Source organism: Oncorhynchus gorbuscha, linkage group LG01, assembly GCF_021184085.1.
Source record: "Oncorhynchus gorbuscha isolate QuinsamMale2020 ecotype Even-year linkage group LG01, OgorEven_v1.0, whole genome shotgun sequence".
NCBI lineage: Eukaryota > Metazoa > Chordata > Actinopteri > Salmoniformes > Salmonidae > Oncorhynchus > Oncorhynchus gorbuscha.
Genome location: NC_060173.1, coordinates 42,759,977 through 42,782,435, shown reverse-complemented (window position 1 = coordinate 42,782,435; position 22,459 = coordinate 42,759,977). Strand labels below are relative to the sequence as shown.

Below are 22,459 nucleotides of genomic sequence, written 5' to 3'. Positions count from 1 at the left end.
GCCATGCAAACTCCATAGACAAACATTGTCAGTAGAATGGCCTTACTGAAGAGCTCAGTCATTTTCAAAAGGGCATCAACATTGGATGCCACCTTTCCAACATTTATTTATTTAACTAGGCAAGTCCTTCCCAAATTGTGCGCCACCCTATGGGACTCCAAATCACGACGGTTGTGATACAAACTGGAATCGAACTAGGGTCTGTAGTGACGCCTCTAGCACTGAGAAACAGTGCCTTACACCGCTGCGCCACTTGGGAGCCCCCAACAACTCAGTTCATCAAATGTCTGCCCTGCTAGAGCTGTCCCGGTCAAATGTAAGTGCTATTATTGTGACGTCTAGGAGCAATAACGGCTAAGTCGAAGTGGTAGACACACAAGAGCCATGCCAAGCGTCGGGCTGGAGTGTTCTACAGCTCGCCGCCATTGGACTCTGGAGCAGTGGAAACGCGTTCTCTGGCATGATGAATCAAGCTTCACCATCTGGCAGGCCTACGGACGAATCTGGGTTTGGTGGATGCCAGGAGAACGCTACCTGCCTGACTGCATAGTGCCAACTGTAAAGTTTGGTGGAGGAGGAATAATGGTCTGGGGCTGTTTTTCATGGTTCGGGCTAGGCCTCTTAGTTCTAGTGATGGGAAATCTTAACGCTACAGTATACAATGACATTCTAGACGATTCTGTGGTTCAAACTTTGTGGCAAAAGTTTGGGGAAGGCCCTTTCCTGTTTCAGTATGTAAGAACTTGACTGGCCTGCACAGAGCCCTGACCTCAACCCCATCAAACATCCTTTGGGATGAATTGGAACACCGACTGCGAGCCAGGCCTAACTAATTCTCTTGTTGCTCAATTCCCCACAGCAATGCCCCAACATCTAGTGGAAAGCCTTCCCAGAAGAGTGGAGGCTGTTATAGCAGCAAAGGGGGGACTAACTCCATATCAATACCCATGAGTCTGGAATGAGATGTTCGACAAGCAGGTGTCCACATACACTATATGACCAAAAGTATGAATTACAATTGCTATAAAAATGTGCTATATCACTTATCATGGTTGTGTGTCAACACAGGGAATATAAATGCTTATTTTACCGTAAACAACCTTTTGGAATGCTATTAAAGCATAACAGCATGTTTTCAAGTTGATACATGTAGTTGGTCCCACTGTAATCCCTGTCTAGCTACCTAGATAGTTTGCATTTATGGATAGTTCCGCTGTAAACCTTAAAATCATCTCCAAATTATTGCAATAACAAGGTCTGAACAAACAGCAGTTTTCAGAGAGCAGTCGACGCTAAACAGTCTCAAGAAATGACATACAACTATCAGGAGAATGATTCCTGTCGGTGTGCTGCTAGTGCTTCTAAAAGGCAAGTCAAATCCTTCTGACCTCCACCAATAAATAAATACAGAACCAACATGCTAATGATGTACATGCGACTCCCTCTCTAAAAACTCTCCCACAGCTCCTGGATCAGAAATTGGCAAACAATCTACCGACTGCCTGTTAAAAACCTGTGAGGGGTATAATATTGTCAATATTAATTCAACCAGCAGGCTCCAACAGAACAGACACTGCAGTGAGCTATTGATCTATGAAAACAAAGGTGACCGTGTGTGTGAGTATTATGAATAACATGGAAGGCACTATGGTAGAGTCCTTTTTAGTACAACAGAATAATTTGATTACAAGAGGAAAATAATCTTAGACACTCGTGTTAAAAAAGGTCAATGTTTGTTATAGAACTCAACATATTAGTTGTAACAAATGCCCTGGTTTCCCTGTGCTTATAAGGCATAATGAAGCTGTACATCCTACACATATTACTTTTACATCTAAGTTAAAGATACTGAGATGTGCATTCTAGTCTACTCAAGACTATGTATTAAAATCCAGCAAATCACCTAAAAACATATTGAGCAACAATCATGTGTGCAGTTTAGAGCCTTAGCTAGGCCTAAATACAATGAACTAAATCTCTTCGCTTATATGCTGTAAACAAATTTAGAGCTTAAACCTTCAAACTAAACCCCCATTCATATATGATGCCCCTTCACCTCAAATACTTTGTCAAGGAAGAAAAAAATGACTGTAGAAGTACTCTTTCCACAAGAGGGTGATATTCATCATCTTTAGTTTACATAATAAGTGTTGATAGTACTTCAAATTATTCCAGCAGCATCAATAATTTGTTTCTGGAAGCATGTCAAGCTTGACTGTTAATAAGGAGTGAATAAATAAGGTTTACAACTTATAAACATTAAGAGGATTCATAAAAATCTCCAACCAGATTCACCTAAGACACATGATTTTCAAAAATATGTTAGCGTCGATTACAGCAATATACCTGCCATGTGTTGATGACTCAATTATTGACAGGACAGCAGACAGTGAGACAGATGTAAAAAATAATTTTAAAAAGCCTATAGATCATTGGTATTCTAACTTTTTCAGGGGGGGGGACCAACCCTTTCTTTCGTAATCCTTTCTCGAGACCCCCCCACCCCAGAGCTAATGACACAACCTTAAAACGGAAACATTTCGATTGTTACATCAACAAATAAAGATGTAATGAATTTAAGTTTCTCTTATTAAAATTAAACGAAACCATTAAAATACATTTACTCAAAATAGTATTTTTCAAATTCTTTCTCAAAAACATTTGTATAATGTCAAATAAAATGATCTGTACTCTCAATTTGCTTACTTTTAATATTGGGGGGGGGGGGAACCACAGCAGTTCCCACACAACCTAACTAACTAGAGGTCACGTCCCTGACTTTGAATACCACAGCTTTAGATGGTGACATTGGAATGATAATGATTTCGCTTAAATGACAGGGATTTTGAGTGCTTTCTGAATGCATAAGGAAAGAAGATGCCAGCAGTATGACTTCTGTAGAGTAAAAAAAAAAAGGCTTCCTAGGGTAATTGCATAATTTTGGTTTGAAGGGTCCGAGTGAGTTAGTATGTACCGGTCAGTGGCCTGTCTGTGGACCTTTTGCAGGTGGCTCCTGCTGCAGGAAGGGGGTGAACGAGGACCGCACAGTGCGCCCCCTCAGGGGCTGCTGCACGCGGAAGTTGTTGACCATGCTCTTCTGCACCTCCTCCTCTGCCGAGGTGAAGAGAAGGCTCCGGAACACTGCCAGCTGAGAAAGGGACAATGTGTTACGCAGACCTGAAACTACAGAGTTAAAATACCAAGGTGTAAACCGCTGGTAATGCCATTGATGTCCCCTCCCTGTTCTCCACTAGCAAACAAACCCACACTAACCTGGTCATGGCTGACTTCGATGTGCTGCTTCATGATAATCCAGGTCACTGCCTCAGTCAGAGGAGGAGTGGTGAGTGACCCTGCATACGTCCAGTAATCGTCAATGTTAGCAGGCAGGAGGCAGGCTGGGTCAAACCTAGTGAACTCAACAACACTGTCCTAGGGAGTGAAAACGGAAAGAGGAAAGGGTTACATGGTGCTGCCAACCATGTAATAATAATAATTATCATTGGCATTCCCCATCCATAATAACCTGATAGTAGTGGCATGTAATTTAACTCATGGCCACTAGATGGCAGTTAGTTGACCATCTTCCCATCTCGGATCATATTTCAGAATTGTTCTTTTGTGTAATAATTCTGTGGGAGGTAACAAATGGTGTTCTACCCTCTACCACTCCTGTATAGCTCCCACACTGTCGTCACTCTCCCCCTCACATACTATTGCCATACAAATGTCACGTGTGCTCCACCTGAGACTTGTCCAGATTGCCCAACAGTACATGGACTATTTTTGTTCTTACGCTTGGACGGCCTTCTCAGAAACTCCGAGGCATATACCACCTGCTTGAAATGTGCTCTTTGAAACCTTGGTTTAAAAAAATAAAAATAAAATCAACTTCATGATTTAAGTGGCCAATCATTGAACTCACCTTGTGTCTGACAGCAGGTAGGGCATCCACTAGTTTCTGCAGTCCCTCATGTCTCTTCCCTATCTGAGGAGTAAAATAATCTGTGTCTGAGCACTGAGTCCATCTGTCAGGCATGGGGTGTGTGTGTGTGTGTGTATATATGTATGGTCAAGTGTGTATATAACAGTAGTGGTGGTGGGTTGCATATTGAAGGGATGCATCAATAGCTATGTTAACGAAGAGCAATAAATGACCTTGAGGAAGACTCCGATGACAGCCAGTCCATTCTCCTCCATCACAGCTTCCTCAAACCGCCTGTACTTATTAGAGTTCCAGTGGACCATGTGGAGCTAGGAACAGAAAAGACAGAGGATATGTAAATCAAAGTGCGCTTATCCACACACCCAGAGTCAGGTTGTAGACTTTTGTTGACATATGTCATGATATACTGATTGCATTCAAATGCAATGTGTCACAAATGATATATGCTGCTGAAAAATGATTAACTTAATTCATGTTGAATATCATTCAAGATAAACAGCCAAAAAGCAGAAGTAAAACAAATTTGGGATCATATTCTGAACTTCAAAATACCCATCCTTAACTGACAGGAATCAGTATCTATTAAACCAAACTGAGCATTGTCTGACCCCGAGGTCACATGTAGCTCCTCTTTGTTTCACTCTATTTCAGTTCCCAACAATGGCCCACAGTCACACTGGGATCAGGGGAGGTTTACATAAAGAACAAAGGAGTTACAAACTAATAAATACTCAGACTGGTGTGCTCCTATTAGGCCCACAGAGAGAGTTGTGTTGTAATCGTAACTTCAGCCTCTCTACACCTGGGGAATGTTGAGAACCCTGACATGGTCAGATTCTCACAGCCATTAACGAAGGCTTGGCATGGCACCCTCCCCCAGGCAGACAGTAGTACTCCCTCTATTGTTTAAGTGTGCTTTAGGTGAGTGGAATAATATGAAAATAGATAAAAGGTGGGTCATGAGGATTGACCAGAATGCAGTTCACGCAGAGCATTCTGCTTCTATATGTAGAGGTTTCCAACAGCACAATACTCCTCTGTCACAAAAATTCCATGCCAATATAGTCATGGATTGGCTGGGACAGCACTATGCCCTGATGTCTAAAAGTAGTCCTTCCACCATTCCATAGTCCCCTGAAGATTACAGCTCTACTAGACTTGACATGTTAGGTTTTTCAAATTGCATAGAGGCATTCAACAAAATTGACATTTAAAATACAACACACTAACTCTCAAGGAAGAAGGATGTGCGGTAGCTACCTCAGCAGGGAAGAGGCGGCGGTCCACGGTATGCTCGGAACCCCACGCGTTACTCTCCCCCCAATGGAAGTGGAACTGACACAGCCGGAAGTTATCTTCCAGAGGACCCCCTTTAAGTACTGAGTGAGGGATGGAGAAGGATAAATAGATCATTCGGTGTTATATTAGAGAGCCAAGAATGGGAAACAGTAGCTAGTACATAAATAACAGCTGAGTGGGGGTTAAAAACATGATTATATAAACATGCATGCTAAAACATAACAAGTATCCTCTCTCTTCACACACAGATTATTATTTTAAAAAATTACACAATAAGCCTATTGTATAATTGGAATGAAAATATGTATAAAGTATATTATTAAAGCAGTGAAACAAAATATACATTTTGAAATAATATTCAATTGAAAATGAGAAATGTCTAAACAATATATTTCAAGACAGAGTGATGTTGAGAAATAAGAGGGATACTTAGAACGCTAATCAAAATCACATTCCACGTGGTGGGCATTCTGGTTTTAATGAGGCACATTGCAGAGCAGAGAGTCCTTACTGGATTTGTCGGTGGTGTCATCGTACTCAACCAGGAATGAGTACCCGTTGTTCCAGATCTGTGAGCACGTCCCGGGGTCGTAATCCGGGGTCAGCGGCTTAAGGTGTGGATCAAAAACGCTCTTACGCACCCGAATATCGATAGGAGATTGTCTGTTACCCCCTGGAGCAACGAGTGGTCCCTGCCACATTGGATGCACTGGAGTCAAAGGATGAGAGAGAGGATTTCAATCTAGTAATGTTTGTGATGAATAAAGCCCAACCAGGAAATACAGGGCACATGTGGAAATCACATTTGGTCCTATTGCTTAGCCCACTAAAACAAAGACTAATGCTGACACTTACTTTTCATTGTGTACTCTCCAGCTTCCAGCATTATTATTTAGCTATTATAGTCAAAATGCCAAACATAAAATACGATTAAAATGTCTTACAGTAGACCAGCAATTCAACAGACTTAGAGTTAGACCAGTAAACCTCCTCACTACATCCCGTTTAAAGAAATGAGTAAAGCAGAGGAGGAATGAGACACTTGGGTTATTCCTCATGAAACTAGGACAAAAAAAAAGACCATGATTTGGCAGATTTTCACAACATTTAATATACAGAACAGTCCTTTGGAGGAAGGTTTGTTGACATATATTTAACATTTGTAACAAAGCACAATTGAGAAATAATTAATGAAAATGTGCATATTTATAAAATTAGGTCCTTACCCAGGCCTCCTTTAAGACTAATAATATAATTTATCTGTAGGTGCCTAAAAGAAAACACTGGTATCATATGATTGTTTTCCCCACTTGCTCAGTAATAGTAATAGCAGTAGTATTTTGATTTCAATAAAAGTCTTACATTAAATTTAGACATATTGAAAAATCTAAACATGCATATAGAAAATATACCAGTTAAGACTTGGCACATTTTTCAATATAGGGGGGGGTCCTGGTTTCGTGAGGAATCACCCACTTCCTTCCTCTTACTCGTACTCAAAGGAAATTGCAGAATAAGTCAAATGTGGGTAGGTTACAGAAACGGACTCTCGGTATGTATTGGCAGCCCAACAGGTCTTCTCCACAGAAGGAGAGACAGAAGTCGTTGAGTTCTGAACGCAAAGTTTATTAAATATGCATTTTCTGGCATTACAATAAATCTACTAGGACCTCCTATATCTGTACAATGGTCCGTTGGAAAAGGTATTTTAAATGGGAACAATTATTTTTAAATTAACCTTTTTGCTACTGTAGCCATGGCTCTAATGTGTGTCGCTGCTGTGTAACCTGCAGTTTTAAAATTAGGAACACCAATGCGACAACAAAAATGTATTTTTATTATAATTGTTGTAACAAGGCTTCGCTGTACCGTTGTTTCCTGAGCGCAGATTCGTTAGCTTCATGCTTGCACCCTTACTACAGCGAACACGGTTGTTTCCTACTAGCACACAGTTCAAAAGATCGGACTCATTAACCAGGGCAACGTTTCTTTTTCTTCCTGTCAAGGATTAGAAGCCGCATTTTACATTCCTAATAACTGTCACTGGCCATTAACCATTTGTTTTAAACCTTGTTTCGTCATGTTTGTCACTTGACTAACTAGCTAGCTAACAACCCGGTAACATTACCAGTATATACATTTTTCTAGGGCATAACGTGTTCCAGATTTATCTAGAATTCATATAGGGCTGCTATATCTCAATAAATGCTATGTTGTGCTCCTAACTTTTTAAAGTTGTGAGCACCAGTGCTAACAATGCATTTACATTTAGAGCCCTGACTGTACCAGATTAAAATAAAAAGCCTATTCTTACTACCATTTTTTTAATGCAGCCTAGTTTCCCATCCTGTGTAATATATATTATGACAATGAAGATCATAAAATGTCTGATTTTTTTTTAAAGCTCACTTCCTGTACTGAAATGAGCTATGGATTTTTGTATAATGCACTCTTCATAATCTTCTATAGCTCATGTATAGACAATGTGTTCTAATTCTGTGGCCCAGTGGATCGCAGGGAGATACATCTGCCAAAGGTTTCTCAGGTAGTAAAAATAGGTTGAACACCAGTAGGACTCTTATAGCAAACATTAACATTGTGGTTCTCACCATAAAAATCAACCATGTTCATTATCTTCATCAGGATTTGAGGCATAATGCCAATTACAGGACCTCCATGTGTTTCTCAGAAACATGACTGCTTTTTCTGTGCCCTAAACTGACTAATTTGCTCTTTTTACCATTTAATCCATAGAATGGTCCTTTAGAGCAAGGTTTCGTGAATCAGCTGTGTAGTGCTAGGGCAAAAACCAAAACGTGCACCCCGGGGTAAACAATTAATCAAAGTTGGCATATTGAGGACATGTTGGCCTTCTGGAGTCTTAAGGCCTGCGTAATGTTTGATCTGTAGGTGCTACAAAGCAAACTTTGATGTCAAATTAAGCTTTACCACTTACTCTGTAATATGAGTAGTATTTTTCAGTAACAGTTCTTACATTCATTTATGAAGATTGAAAAATATAAAAACATGAATATTGAAAATAACATTTTTGATTAAGCAAATGTTTCAATACATTGTTACACTTTCGGCAGGGATCATCAACTAGATTCAGCCGTGGGACAATTTTTTTCTTGAGCAGATGGTCAGGAACATAATTACAAATCATTTGTAGAATGCAAAATTGACCGCAAGAAGCTCAAACAGATATAATATTTGACTAAAACAACTTAAAAGCATGCTTACATTTTTCGATGATCACGTCTCTATTATGTTGGGGAATACTTAGAACATTATTATACTTTGGGGGGAAAAAAAATCTGTTCCATCACTTGGAGCCAGTTTGCTGCAATTTTACAGTTGTTTACATTTACACAAGGAGGGGCAAATACATAAACAAATGTTAAAAAAGTTTAAATCACCTGAAGGACAAATTCCCAGTCAGGGAAACTTGCTCTATGGCCATATCAAAGTTCCAGATAGGGATATTTGCTACTTTTTGGAGTTATGATCATATTTGAATGCATGACCAACAGAGTGAATGTGAAAATGGATAAAAAAGGATTTCCCTCTGAAGGTGATTTGCAGGATGTCCAATTACACAAGTAAAAGAAGGGCTGTGAATGGTTACATTGCCTACTATACCAATTTCACTACGAAATGGGCCATCACTTTAGAACTACCAGAGACTCCACTCTGGAACTTTATGCCCATAGTAGAGTATATAATGGTTCAACAACATATAGAAAAATATGAATAAACAATTTCTATATTTTCATTTTTATATTTTTCTATATTTTATGAATGTAAGAAAATCATCAAAATCAAAAAAACGCTCATATTTCAGAACAAGCGTTAAAAGCTTCATACGACACTAATTTTTGCTTTGTTGCACCTACATATGAAACATTATGGAGTCTTTAAAGGACTGAGTGAGGCCGAAATGTAATAAATATGCCAACTTTGATTCCTTATTCACAATGAATAATGCTTTTAGATACAAATGTCAAATAGTTAACAATCCTTCCTCCAAAAAGGACCACTGTATGGATTAAATGTGGTCAAAATGCCCTAAATCATGGTGTATCTTTGGCCTGGTTTTGTGAGGAATCCCTCTTTTGAGAGCCCAAGCAGAGCTTCCCTGGAAGGAAAAAGTTTACTTCCACTTTATTTTCCCAATGGATGTAACCCAAAAGAATGTATGAGTTTCCCTGGGACTGAAGAAATTAAAACATAAAATGCAACTCAGTGGGGCAGTAGTTCTTGACAAACATCATTTTACAGTTGAAGACGTAAGTTTACATAAACAAGTTTTAATGACTCCAACCTAGGTTTATCAACCACTTCACAAATTTCTTGTTAACAAACTATAATTTTGGCAAATCGGTAAGGATATCTACTTTATGCATGACAAGTAATCTTTCCAGTAATTATTTACAGGTTATTTCACTGTATCACAATTCCAGTGGGTCAGAAGTTTACACACACCAAGTTACCTGTGCCTTTCAACAACTTTGAAAATTCCAGAAAATTATGTCATGGCTTTAGAAGCTTCGGATAGGCTAATCGACTTCATTTGAGTCAATTGGAAGTGTAGCTGTGGATGTATTTCAAGGCCTACCTTCAAACTCAGTGCCTCTTTGCTTGACAGCATGGGAAAATCAAGAGAAATCAGCCAATACCTCAGAAAAAAAACATGTAGACCTCCCACAAGTCTGGAAATTGCTCCCAAGGATGAAACAAACGCCTGAAGGTAGGTACCACTTTCATCTGCACAAACAATAGTACTCAAGTATAAATGCCATGGGACCACGTAGCCATCATACCGCTCAAGAAGGAGATGCATTCTGTCTCCTAGAGATGAACGTACTTTGGTGCGAAAAGTGCAAATCAATCCCAGAATAGCAGCAAAGGACCTTGTGAAGATGCTGGAGGAAACAGGTACAAAAGTATCTATATCCACAGTAAAATGAGTCCTACGTCGACATAACCTGAAAAGGCCGCTCAGCAAGGGAGAAGCCACTGCTCAAAAACCGCCATAAAAAAGCCAGACTACGGTTTGCAACTGCACATGGGGTCAAAGATGGTACTTTTGAGAAATGTCCTCTGGTCTGATGAAACAAAAATGGAACCGTTTGGCCATAATGACCATTATAGAGGAAAAGGGGGGAGTCTTGCAAGCCGAAGAACATCATGGAAATTTGTGTGCAGAACTGAAAAAAACGTGTGCGAGCAAGGAGGCCTACAAACCCGACTCAGTTAAAACCAGCTTCGTCAGGAGGAATGGGCCAAAATTCACCCAACTTATTGTGGGAAGCTTGTGGAAGGCTACCTGAAACGTTTGACCCAAGTTAAACTATTTAAAGGCAATGCTACTAAATACTATTTGAGTGTATGTAAACTTCTGACCCACTGGGAATGTGGTGAAAGAAATAAAAGCTGAAATAAATCACCACTATTATTCTGACATTTCACATTCTTAAAATAAAAGTGGTGGTTCTAAGACAGGGCATTTTTACTAGGGTTAAATGTCAGGAATTGTGAAAAACCGAGTTTAAATGTAAATGTATACATAAGGTGTATGTACACATCAGACTTCAACTGTATATGATGGCACTGGCAGGCTCAGTCTACAAGGGCTGACGAATGTGGAAAGCTGACCAATCAGCTGTTTTACTTGTCATTAATATTGGTATAGGCTTTTTTAAAATTTATTTTAAAATCACCCCTTTTTCGTAGTGTCCAATTGTTGTAGTAGCTACTATCTTGTCTCATGGCTACAACTCCCGTACGGGCTCAGGAGAAACAAAGGTTGAATGTCATGCGTCCTCCAATACACAACCCAACCTAGCCGCACTGCTTCTTAACACAGTGCGCATCCAACCCGGAAGCCAGCCACACCAATGTGTCGAGGAAACACCGTGCACCTGGCAACCTTGGTTAGCACGCTCTGCGCCCAGCCCGCCACAGGAGTCGCTGGTGTGCGATGAGACAAGGACATCCCTACCGACCAAGCCCTCCCTAACCCGGACGACGCTAGGCCAAATTGCGCGTCGCCCAACGGACCTTCCGGTCGCGGCCGGTTTTGACAGAGCCTGGGCGCGAACCCAGGGTCTCTGATGACACAGCTGGCGCTGCAGTACAGCGCCCTTAACCACTGCGCCACCCGGGAGGCCCTGTATAGGCTTTTACTATATTTTTGGAAGTGTAGTTTGTTGGATGGAAGTTCCGGTCCTTTTCTTGCTTACCAAGTGGCGGAAGCAAAGTCAGTGTTTTTGTAGCGTACCTCTCTGTAGTAATAACAAGCAAAAGCAGCCATACTTTTCATGCTGTGAAAATAGTTGAAGGCTCTACGTTTAAAATACTCTGCAGTAGCAGCTTGGAATGTAGCCTACATTTCAACCAAACAAACTACACTGCTGGGACAAGGTTTAGCTGAATACTTTAAAATAATGAAGAGAACTTTTAATATACAGTGGGGCAAAAAAGTATTTAGTCAGCCACCAATTGTGCAAGTTCTCCCACTTAAAAGAGAGGCCTGTAATTTATCATAGGTACACTTCAACTATTACAGACAAAATGAGAAGAAAAAAAATCCAGAATATCACATTGTAGGATTTTATGAATTTATTTGCAAGTTAAGGTGGAAAATAAGTATTTGGTCACCTACAAACAAGCAAGATTTCTGGCTCTCACAGACCTGTAAATTCTTTAAGAGGCTCCTCTGTCCTCCACTCGTTACCTGTATTAATGACACCTGTTTGAACTTGTTATCAGTATAAAAGACACCTGTCCACAACCTCAAACAGTCACACCAAACTCCACTATGGCCAAGACCAAAGAGCTGTCAAAGGACACCAGAAACAAAATTGTAGACCTGCACCAGGCTGGGAAGACTGAATCTGCAATAGGTAAGCAGCTTGGTTTGAAGAAATCAACTGTGGGAGCAATTATTAGGAAATGGAAGACATACAAGACCACTGATAATCTCCCTCGATCTGTGGCTCTACGCAAGATCTCACCCCGTGGGGTCAAATATCCCAGAACCACACGGGGGGGGGCCTAGTGAATGACCTGCAGAGAGCTGGGACCAAAGTAACAAAGCCTACCATCAGTAACACACTACGCCGCCAGGGACTCAAATCCTGCAGTGCCAGACGTGTCCCCCTGCTTAAGCCAGTACATGTCCAGGCCAGTCTGAAATTTGGATGATCCAGAAGAAGATTGGGAGAATGTCAGATGAAACCAAAATATAACTTTTTGGTAAAAACTCAACTCATCGTGTTTGGAGGACAAAGAATGCTGAGTTGCATCCAAAGAACACCATACCTACTGTGAAGCATGGGGGTGAAAACATCATGCTTTGGGGCTGTTTTTCTGCAAAGGGACCAGGACGACTGATCCATGTAAAGGAAAGAATGAATGGGGCCATGTATCGTGAGATTGAGTGAAAACCTCCTTCCATCAGCAAGGGCATTGAAGATTAAACGTGGCTGGTCTTTCAGCATGACAATGATCCCGAACACACCGCCCGGGCAACGAAGGAGTGGCTTCATAAGAAGCATTTCAAGGTCCTGGAGTGGCCTAGCCAGTCTCCAGATCTCAACCCCATAGAAAATCTTTGGAGAGAGTTGAAAGTCCCGTGTTGCCCAGCAACAGCCCCAAAACATCACTGCTCTAGAGGACATCTGCATGGAGGAATGGGCCAAAATACCAGTAACAGTGTGTGAAAACCTTGTCAAACGTTTCCTGTAAGTCTTCACCTCTGTTATATACCCTTTGTTGGCAATGACCAAGTATTGAGAAACTTTTGTTATTGACCAAATACTTAATTTCCACCATAATTTGCAAATAAATTAATTTAAAAATTCTACAATGTGAGTTTCTGGATTTGTTCCCCCTCATTTTGTCTGTCATAGTTGAAGTGTATCTATGATGAAAATTACAGGCCTCTCACCTTTTTAAGTGGGATAACTTGCACAATTGGTGGCTGATGTCAAGCCCTGGTCTTAGTATTTTGTGTTTTCTTTAATTATTTGTTCAGGCCAGGGTGTGACATGAGTTTGTGTTGTCGTATTGTTTTTTGTAGGCATTGGGATTGTGGCTGATTAGGGGTGTGTCTAGCATAGGCTTGGCTGCCTGAGGCGGTTCTCAATCAGAGTCAGGTGATTCTCGTTGTCTCTGTTTGGGAACCATATTTAGGTAGGCTGGGTTTCACTGTGTATTTTGTGGGTGATTGTTCCTGTCTCCGTGTAGTGTTCACCAGATTGGCTGTAATAAGTTCACGTTTCGTTTGTTGTTTTTGTTATTATAGTTATTTCATGTATCGTCGATTCTTCATTAAAAAACATGAGTAACCACGCTGCATTTTGGTCCGACTCTCCTTCAACAGACGAACGCCATTACAGAATCACCCACCACACCCAGACCGAGCGGCGTGGTAACAGGCAGCGACAGCAGGAGCAGCGAAAGGAGGAATGGACATGGGAAGACGTGTTGGATGGCAAAGGTTGTTACACTTGGGAGGAGATACTGGCCGGAAGAGATCGCCTCCCATGGGAACAGGTGGAGGCACTTAGGAGAGCAGAGGCAGCCGGAGATAGGAGCCGACGATACGAGGGAACACGGTTGGCAAGGAAGCCCGAAAAGCAGCCCCAAAAATGTATTGGGGGGGGGGGCTCAGGGAGAGTGTGGCAGAGTCAGGAGACAGACCTGAGCCAGCTCCCCCTGTTAATCGTGAGGAGCAGCGATCAAAGGACTTCTGGACTTGGGAAGAGATATTGGACGGGAAAAGGACCATGGGCACAGCCTGGAGAATATCACCGCCCCAAGGAAGAACTGGAGGCGTAGAAATCGGAGAGGCGCAGAAATCGGAGAGGCGCTGGTATGAAGAGGCAGCACGACCAAGCGGATGGAAGCCTGAGAGTCAGCCCCAAAAATGTATTGGGGGGGGGCTTACAGGGAGTATGGCTATGCCAGGTAGGAGACCTGCGCAAACTCCCTGAGCTTACCGGGGGGCTAGAGAGACCGGGCAGGCACAGCGTTATGCTACGTTGCACACAGTGTTCCCAGTGCGGGTGAATAGTCCGGTGCGGTTCATACCAGCTCTTAGTATTGGCCGGGCTAGAGTGGGCATCGAGCCAGGTAAGGTTGGGCAGGCTCAGTGCTCAAGAGCTCCAGTGCGCCTGCACGGTCCGATCTATCCAGAGCCACCTCCAAACACCAGTCCGCCGGTGGCAGCTCCCCGCACCAGGCTTCCTGGGCGTGTCCTCGATCCAGTACCACCAGTTCCAGCACCACGCACCAGGCCTTCAGTGCGCCTTGCCTGTTCAGCACAGCCAGAGCCATCCTCCTCTCCTGCGCTGTCGGAGTCTCCCGCCTGTTCGGAGCAGCTGAGCTGCCAGACTGCTTGGAGCAGCCAGAACAGCGAGATCCGCCAGACTCTTCCAGATCCGCCAGTCAACCAGACTCTTCCAGATCCGCCAGTCAACCAGACTCTTCCAGATCCGCCAGTCAACCAGACTCTTCCAGATCCGCCAGTCAACCAGACTCTTCCAGATCCGCCAGTCAACCAGACTCTTCCAGATCCGCCAGTCAACCAGACTCTTCCAGATCCGCCAGTCAACCAGACTCTTCCAGATCCGCCAGTCAACCAGACTCTTCCAGATCCGCCACCCAGCTAGGATCTGCCGGAGCCACCTACCTGCCCCTCAGTCACGAGCTGCCCCTCAGTCACGAGCTGCCCCTCAGTCACGAGCTGCCCCTCAGTCACGAGCTGCCCCTCAGTCACGAGCTGCCCCTCAGTCCAGTGGTGTTCTGGGTGAGGACTATTAGGCCATGGTCGGCGGCGAGGGTGGATTATCCCAGGACGCGAGGGGGAGGAACTCTGACATTTATGGAGTGGGGTCCACGTCCCGAGCCGGAGCCGCCACCATGGACAGACACCCACCCGGACCCTCCCTATGGTTTTGAGGTGCATCCGGGAGTCCGCACCTTAGGGGGGGGGGGTTCTGTCACGCCTTGGTCATAGTATTTTGTGTTTTCTTTAATTATTTGTTCAGTGCAGCAAACTCTCCAGAAGTTCAGTGAGGATCTCTGAATGATCCAATGTTGACCTAAATGACTAATGATGATAAATACAAACCACCTGTGTGTAATCAAGTCTCCGTATAAATGCACCTGCACTGTGATAGTCTCAGAGGTCCTTTAAAACCGCAGAGAGCATCATGAAGAACAAGGAGAACACCAGGCAGGTCCGACATACTGTTGTGAAGAAGTTTACAGCCGGATTTGGATACAAAAATATTTCCCAAGCTTTAAACATCCCAAGGAGCACTGTGCAAGCGATAATATTGAAATGGAAGGAGTATCAGACCACTGCAAATCTACCAAGACCTGGCCATCCCTCTAAACTTCCAGCTCATACAAGGAGAAGACTGATCAGAGATGTAGCCAAGAGGCCCATGATCACTCTGGATGAACTGCAGAGATCTACAGCTGAGGTTTGAGACTCTGTCCATAGGATTACAATCAGTCGTATATTGCACAAATCTGGCCTTTATGGAATAGTGGCAAGAAGAAAGCCATTTCTTAAAGATATCCATAAAAAGGGTTGTTTAAAGTTTTCCACAAGCCACCTGGGAGACCCACCAAACATGTGGAAGAAGGTGCTCTGGTCAGATGAAACCAAAATGTAACTTTTTGGCAACAATGCAAAACGTTATGTTTGGCGTAAAAGCAACACAGCTCATCACCCTGAACACATCATCCCCACTGTCAAACATGGTGGTGGCAGCATCATGGTTTGTGCCTGCTTTTCTTCAGCAGGGACAGGGAAGATGGTTCAAATTGATGGATGGAGCCAAATACAGGACCATTCTGGAAGAAAACCTGATGGAGTCTGCAAAAGACCTGAGACTGGGACGGAGATTTGTCTTCCAACAAGACAATGATCCAAAACATAAAGCAAAATCTACAATGGAATGGTTCAAAAATAAACATATCCAGGTGTTAGAATGGCCAAGTCAAAGTCCAGACCTGAATCCAATCGAGAATCTGTGGAAAGAACTGAAAACTGCTGTTCACAAATGCTCTCCATCCAACCTCACTGAGCTCGAGCTATTTTGCAAGGAGGAATGGGAAGAAAATTCAGTCTCTCGATGTGCAAAACTGATAGACATACCCCAAGCGACTTACAGCTGTAATCGCAGCAAAAGGTGTCGCTACAAAGTATTAACTTAAGGGGGCTGAATAATTTTGCACGCCCAATTTTTCAGTTTTTGATTTGTTAAAAAAGTTTGAAATATCCAATAAATGTCGTTCCACTTCATGATTGTATCCCACTTGATTCTTCACAAAAAAATACAGTATTATATCTTTATGTTTGAAGCCTGAAATGTGGCAAAAGGTCGCAAAGTTCAAGGGGGCCGAATACTTTCGCAAGGCACTGTATGTATGTATGTATGTATGTATGTATGTATGTATGTATGTATGTATGTATGTATGTATGTATGTATGTATGTATGTATGTATGTATGTATGTATGTATGTATGTATGTATGTATGTATGTATGTATGTATGTATGTATGTATAAAATATTACACACACACTTTTGTTGATGTTTTTATACTAGAACAAGGTGTCTTGGACACACACAGTTCCAGCAGTAAGTGTAAAGCTGCTGTTCTCATCCAAGTGCTGGGTGGCTAAAGATCAGTCACACCATCTGGCCTGGAGAAAAGTACACATTTCAGAGTACTGTTTTAACAAATCTGGCTCTAGAGCCAAGATCCTTTTCATTTGACTGGTTTGCCTTACCCAGTAGGGCTTGCCAGTGCCTGACCAGAGGACTCCACTGTCACACTTGTGCAGAGATTCCATTTACCATTCCAAAATGATTACAGAAACAACATCTAGGCCTAGCTCTACAAAGTGTATTACCACAGTCCTTGGCCTGTGCCATGTCTGCAGGAAACTTGTGCATGGTACATGTGGTGGCACAGTCTTCATGCTCATCGTGCGGTCATTGTATTGTTTGGAAAAGCAAGGCAACCAGGTTGTTGCACACAGGACAGAAGGCTTCATGTCCGTGTACAAAGTGAACTACAGTACCAATATCAGTGGCAGTATGATTTATAAATCTGTTTCTATAGAAGACAAAGCAAAAAATGTAATGCACAGCTGCCAAACCTAATTGAAAGGGTTAGGCAGTGCTACACTAGATAAACAAAGAGTATGGTCTTTATGAGAGTTATATTGTAGAGTTAAAGGAAATCTGCAACCACAGTAAAACAAAAGCAATGAACTTGGTCAAATCTGAACTTTTCCTAATCTTATCTATGGGTAACCTGCAGTGAATGGGGCTCCTCGTTCTTGCTCATTGACCTTTAGCACCTAGCTCTCAAACAAACTCCCCGTTCCCTTGCTCAATACTGAACATTTATAGAAAAACAAAAAAACATTTAAAACGTATCATTAGTTGTCAAATCAAGAAAGGACTCACGTCATCAATTTGGTAGCACTTGAACTGAATTACTTGTTCTAGCTAGCAACGTGTTATCTTTAGTCACAGGTTAAACAATGGCATAACGTTGTAGCTTGAGTTGGTAGCTAACGTTACAGAGTTAGCTACAGCTAGCTAGCTGGTGATGTTAAATATAGCTGATGGTAAACTTACCTTCATGATTGAAAAGGTAATTCTCGTGGAAGAACATATCATTTATCGAGCTTTGGCCTCAGTCGCCGAGTGGAGCGCAACAAGATTTGATCAGACAGATGTGGTTACTTTTGGCAGGTCAAGCAGAAGTGGTAAAAAAATAAAATAAATAAGAGCTCCATTTTGCGGGATGTTGTGCTACGCAACAAATCACTGACCGGATGCAACTGTTATGGGTGTGATAAAGGCTTATTGACTAGAGGTCGACCGATTATGATTTTTCAACGCCGATACCAATTATTGGCGGACCAAAAAGCCCAATACCGATTAAAGTCTGCCAATTTGTATTTATTTATTTGTAATAATGACAATTATAACAATACTGAATGACCATTTATTTTAACTTAATATAATACATCAATAAAATCAATTTAGCCTCAAGTAAATAATGAAACATGTTCAATTGTTTAAATAATGCAAAAACAAAGGGTTGGAGAAGAAAGTAAAAGTGCAATATGTGCCATGTAAGAAAGCTAACGTTTCAGTTCCTTGCTCAGAACATGAGAACATATGAAAGCTGGTGGTTCCTTTTAACATGAGTCTTCAATATTCCCAGGTTAGAAGTTTAGGTTGTAGTTATTATAGGAATTATTGGACTATTTCCCTCTATACCATTTGTCTTTCATTAACCTTTGACTATTGGATGTTCTCATAGGCACTTTAGTATTGCCAGTGTAAGAGTATAGCTTCCGTCCCTCTCCTCACTCCTCTCTGGGCTGGAACTAGCAACACAACGACAACAGCCACCATCGAAGCAGCGTTACCCATGTAGAGCAAGGGGAACAACTACTAGAAGGCTCAGGGCGAGTGACGTTTGAAACGCTATTAGTGTGCGCTAACTAGCTAGCCATTTCACTTCGGTCACACCAGCCTCATGCCGGGAGTTGATAGGTTTGAAATCATAAACAGCACAATGCTTGACTCACAATGAAGAGCTGTTTGAATGAATGTTTACGCGCCTGCTTCTGCCTACCACCGCTCAGTCAGACACTTAAATACTTGTATGCTCAGTCAGATTATATGCAACGCAGGACACGCTAGATAATATCAAGTAATATCATCAACCATGTGTAGTTAACTAGTGATTATGATTGATTGTTTTTTATAAGATATGTTTAATACTAGCTAGCAACTTACCTTGGCTTACTGCGTAACAGGCAGTCTCCTTGTGGAGTGCAACGAGAGAGAGGCAGGTCGTTATTGCGTTGGACTAGTTAACTAAGGTTGCAAGATTGTATCCCCGGAGCTGACAAGGTGAAAATCTGTCGTTCTGCCCCTGAACAAGGCAGTTAACCCACCGTTCCTAGGCAGTCATTGAAAATAATAATATGATCTTAACTGACTTGACTAGTTAAATAAAGGTATTAAAAAATACAAATAAAATAGGCGCCCCAAAATACCGATTTCTGATTATGAAAACGGCCCTGATTAATCGGTCGACCTCTACTATTGACCAGTACACGCCCACACCATTCTGTTCAGGTAAACCCATACAATTTAAACAGAGAAAAGCTGCTTTTTAAACAAACTATTTCACACATATTGTAATTAAAATGTCATATTTAATAGAAATCTGGACACACTGGACAGAATTTAAAGGGATTTTGGCAATGAGGCCTTTATCTACTTCCCCAGAGTCAGATGAACTCGTCGATACCATTTTTACACCTCTGCATGCAGTTTGAAGGAAGTTGCTAAATAGCGTTACCCATAGACTTCCAGTCATTACTATCTGATAGCACATAGACTTTGTCATTGTGAAACTACCTTAAACTTCCTTATTTGACACAGACATAAAAATGGTATCCACGAGTTAATCTGACTCTGTGGAAGTACATTATGGGATTTATTGCCAAAATCCCAGAGTATACATCTAAGATTTTTTTTATTACTATGTTTGTTTATCAGTAACAGTTTCCATCCACAGTTAGAGTGTAAAGTCATACCATATTAAAAAACAGCTGTGATGGAAACAGGTCATTTCTGTATAATTTTATAAATGGCGACATTATTGGTTTGTTCGACGTGGTGGTATCTTTTTGTGTCTGTATTATGCGAAAAATGGTGGCGGAAACAGCTTTATGCGAAAATATTTATACAATAACCATTATACTGAAGTAACCTTGGAGCCACGCAATGATATGGCGTGTGGTCCTCCCACTATAACTTGACAACATTGCAGTTTATTAGGATACAGATTAAATAAATTATGATTAACTTCACAGGGTGGTGAAAGAGCACGGTCTTTAGCGTGATGCTTCATGCCAATAAATATTGAGGGTCTTATTCTGGTGACATGATGGTCGATACTTAGCTGCTATTTAACATTTTTTTTTTTTTTATCTTGCTCTTTTGTCCATAATAATCTCCTCACATAGGCTATACCCACACTATCTGCAAGCTGTTGGCTAAAAGGCACATGCCAATACCTGAGTGGGCACATTACCTATATAACGCTGCATTTGTGACAAAACCCTCAGTAGAGTTGAAAATGCGCTGCAGCAAATTTATTTAACCTTTAATCTTAGGCAAGTCAGTTAAGAATAAATTCTTATTTACAATGACGGCCTACTTGTAAAGCACCCCCTAACCCGAATAACTAAACTTGTATTTTTTATTTCGGTACATGGGAATTTAACTGTAAAAGTAATTTTTATGTGCACTACGTCATCACTCACAGCCTTTCATCTGCAACAAGTCCATTTGTTGGAATTACACCACAGGTGAGAAAATGTTCATTTTTTAAAATGCAAATTTGATTACGTATATTAGCATAAAAATCTGGCCAATTGGTGAGAGATTTTCATGCAAATATTCTAAAATCTATATTAAAAATGAGCATTTTAATTTCTCGCCAGAAAACAGCTTGCGGATACAGTGCGGGTATAGTCTATATAAGATTATTATGGACAAAATAGCAAGAATATTTGTATTTGTCAAACAGCAGTCAAGCATCAATCATGTCACCAGAATAAGACCCTTGATATTCATTGGAATAGAGCATCAAGCTAAAGGCTGAGCACTTTCACCACCCTGTGAAGTTCATCATTTCTTTCATCTGTAGCATAATAAACTGCATGCTTTGCCGAGTCGTAGTTGGCGTACAACACATTACATTAGTTTAACGACCCAGTCGAATGACAGGGCAATGACTCCAATCACTGCCTTGGGATAGTTTTTTGACCTTAGGGTTTTTTGACCTTAGGGAAGAGTGCCTACTACTGGCCCTCCAACACCACTTACAGCTGCAAAAGGTCCAGGGACTAACCAAGACCAACCCTGCTTAACTTTGAGGCATTCCAGCAGTGAGATGCCGGATGGTATGCTGCTGGCATAATGAACCAGATTCACTCATGCAGAAATCCACTCCCTGGTTTCCATGTATATTCTTTGTTTTCATCGCAATGCGTGCACAATGTCATTAACCCTTTAGTAATGTAGCAACCAAGGATTTATATACATCATTGGTAGCCATAGTGACGTTGATTAAAACGTTACCGCTGCTTGAGAGATTTAACAGTTATTTATCATGTGTGTGGAATGTGGCAGCTTCGCTGCCAGCTGGACTGAGTGACTAATGGTGATCATAGCACTGACTGTTCTCGTCTACAACTAGCAACTGTACTTAATATAATGATACAAGATATGTAAAAAGTTTCGACACTTACAGGCAGAAAGCACATATTTGCTTGAACATGCGGTGAGGTTGCATCTTCTCACAGGTATCAAACGTTGGCCTTTAGTTTGCTTGATGAGATGTCTGTGCAGCTGCCGAGCAAGTGGCGTTAAAACCGATGAGAGAGCCACCATTATCTCTGATTCTTTGAATACGCTTTTCGAGGGTTGCGAGAGTCACAGTTAACTGTTATTTATCGTTTCGGGTAAGGCAAAACGTCAAGTCAACTGCTCATCTTGTCCCCAGGTGTTACGGGTTGGTTTCATAGCTGTTTCCACCTAACGGGATTTGCTTTTTAGGGACCGTCGTCTTCCACATTGTCGGCTGGATGGCTGGTCTCTCTCGCTTGACTGGTAGCAACGAAATGGGCAGGCTTTCACACGATTAAAACATTCACGAACTGACAGTAAATTCCATCCGGTTTTACAGCTTTTCACTAGTCCTGTTGATGCGTGCTCTTACTTGAACACCGCACCCATCTAATTTAGCTTCCTACAGATATTTCACGCGCCGCATCAACCAAAATAACAGGTTGTAAATGTGTTTACAAAGCAATGTCATTACGAAGAGTTTGCTGAGTGGGGGGTCGCAAAATTCCCATCCCGACCTATCAGCTTTATCGTCTGAGGGACGTTCCAATCCACATGCGCGAGACGATGCTGCATTCATAGCATCTTGTAAATACGAGCATATGACTGGAAAATCCACTTGAACGCCTCTCCAACACTTAATTACTTGAGCGAAACTCGTCTACACCCTTGAGCTCCGACTTCTTCCATACACCTAATCAAATTGTATTTGTCACATGCAAACAACATGGCTGCG

General features: G+C 41.7%; 1 protein-coding gene across 2 annotated transcripts; it reads right to left on the bottom strand.

Annotated features, from left to right (window-relative positions):
- Positions 1-2,118: 2,118 nt before the first annotated feature.
- Positions 2,119-22,459, bottom strand: LOC124038080 (carbonic anhydrase 5B, mitochondrial-like). Of its 2 annotated transcripts, none has more exons than XM_046353517.1 (7): positions 21,627-22,459; positions 5,757-5,954; positions 5,207-5,325; positions 4,159-4,254; positions 3,926-3,988; positions 3,274-3,432; positions 2,119-3,148 (listed from the first exon to the last, which is right to left on the bottom strand). In XM_046353517.1, the coding sequence occupies exons 1-7, from the start codon at positions 21,766-21,768 to the stop codon at positions 2,978-2,980; spliced, it is 948 nt and encodes a 315-aa protein (XP_046209473.1). In that variant the 5' UTR covers positions 21,769-22,459; the 3' UTR covers positions 2,119-2,977. The 2 variants fall into 2 exon arrangements, with proteins under 2 accessions (XP_046209473.1, XP_046209481.1); XM_046353525.1 differs by lacking the exon at positions 21,627-22,459 and adding an exon at positions 6,101-6,272.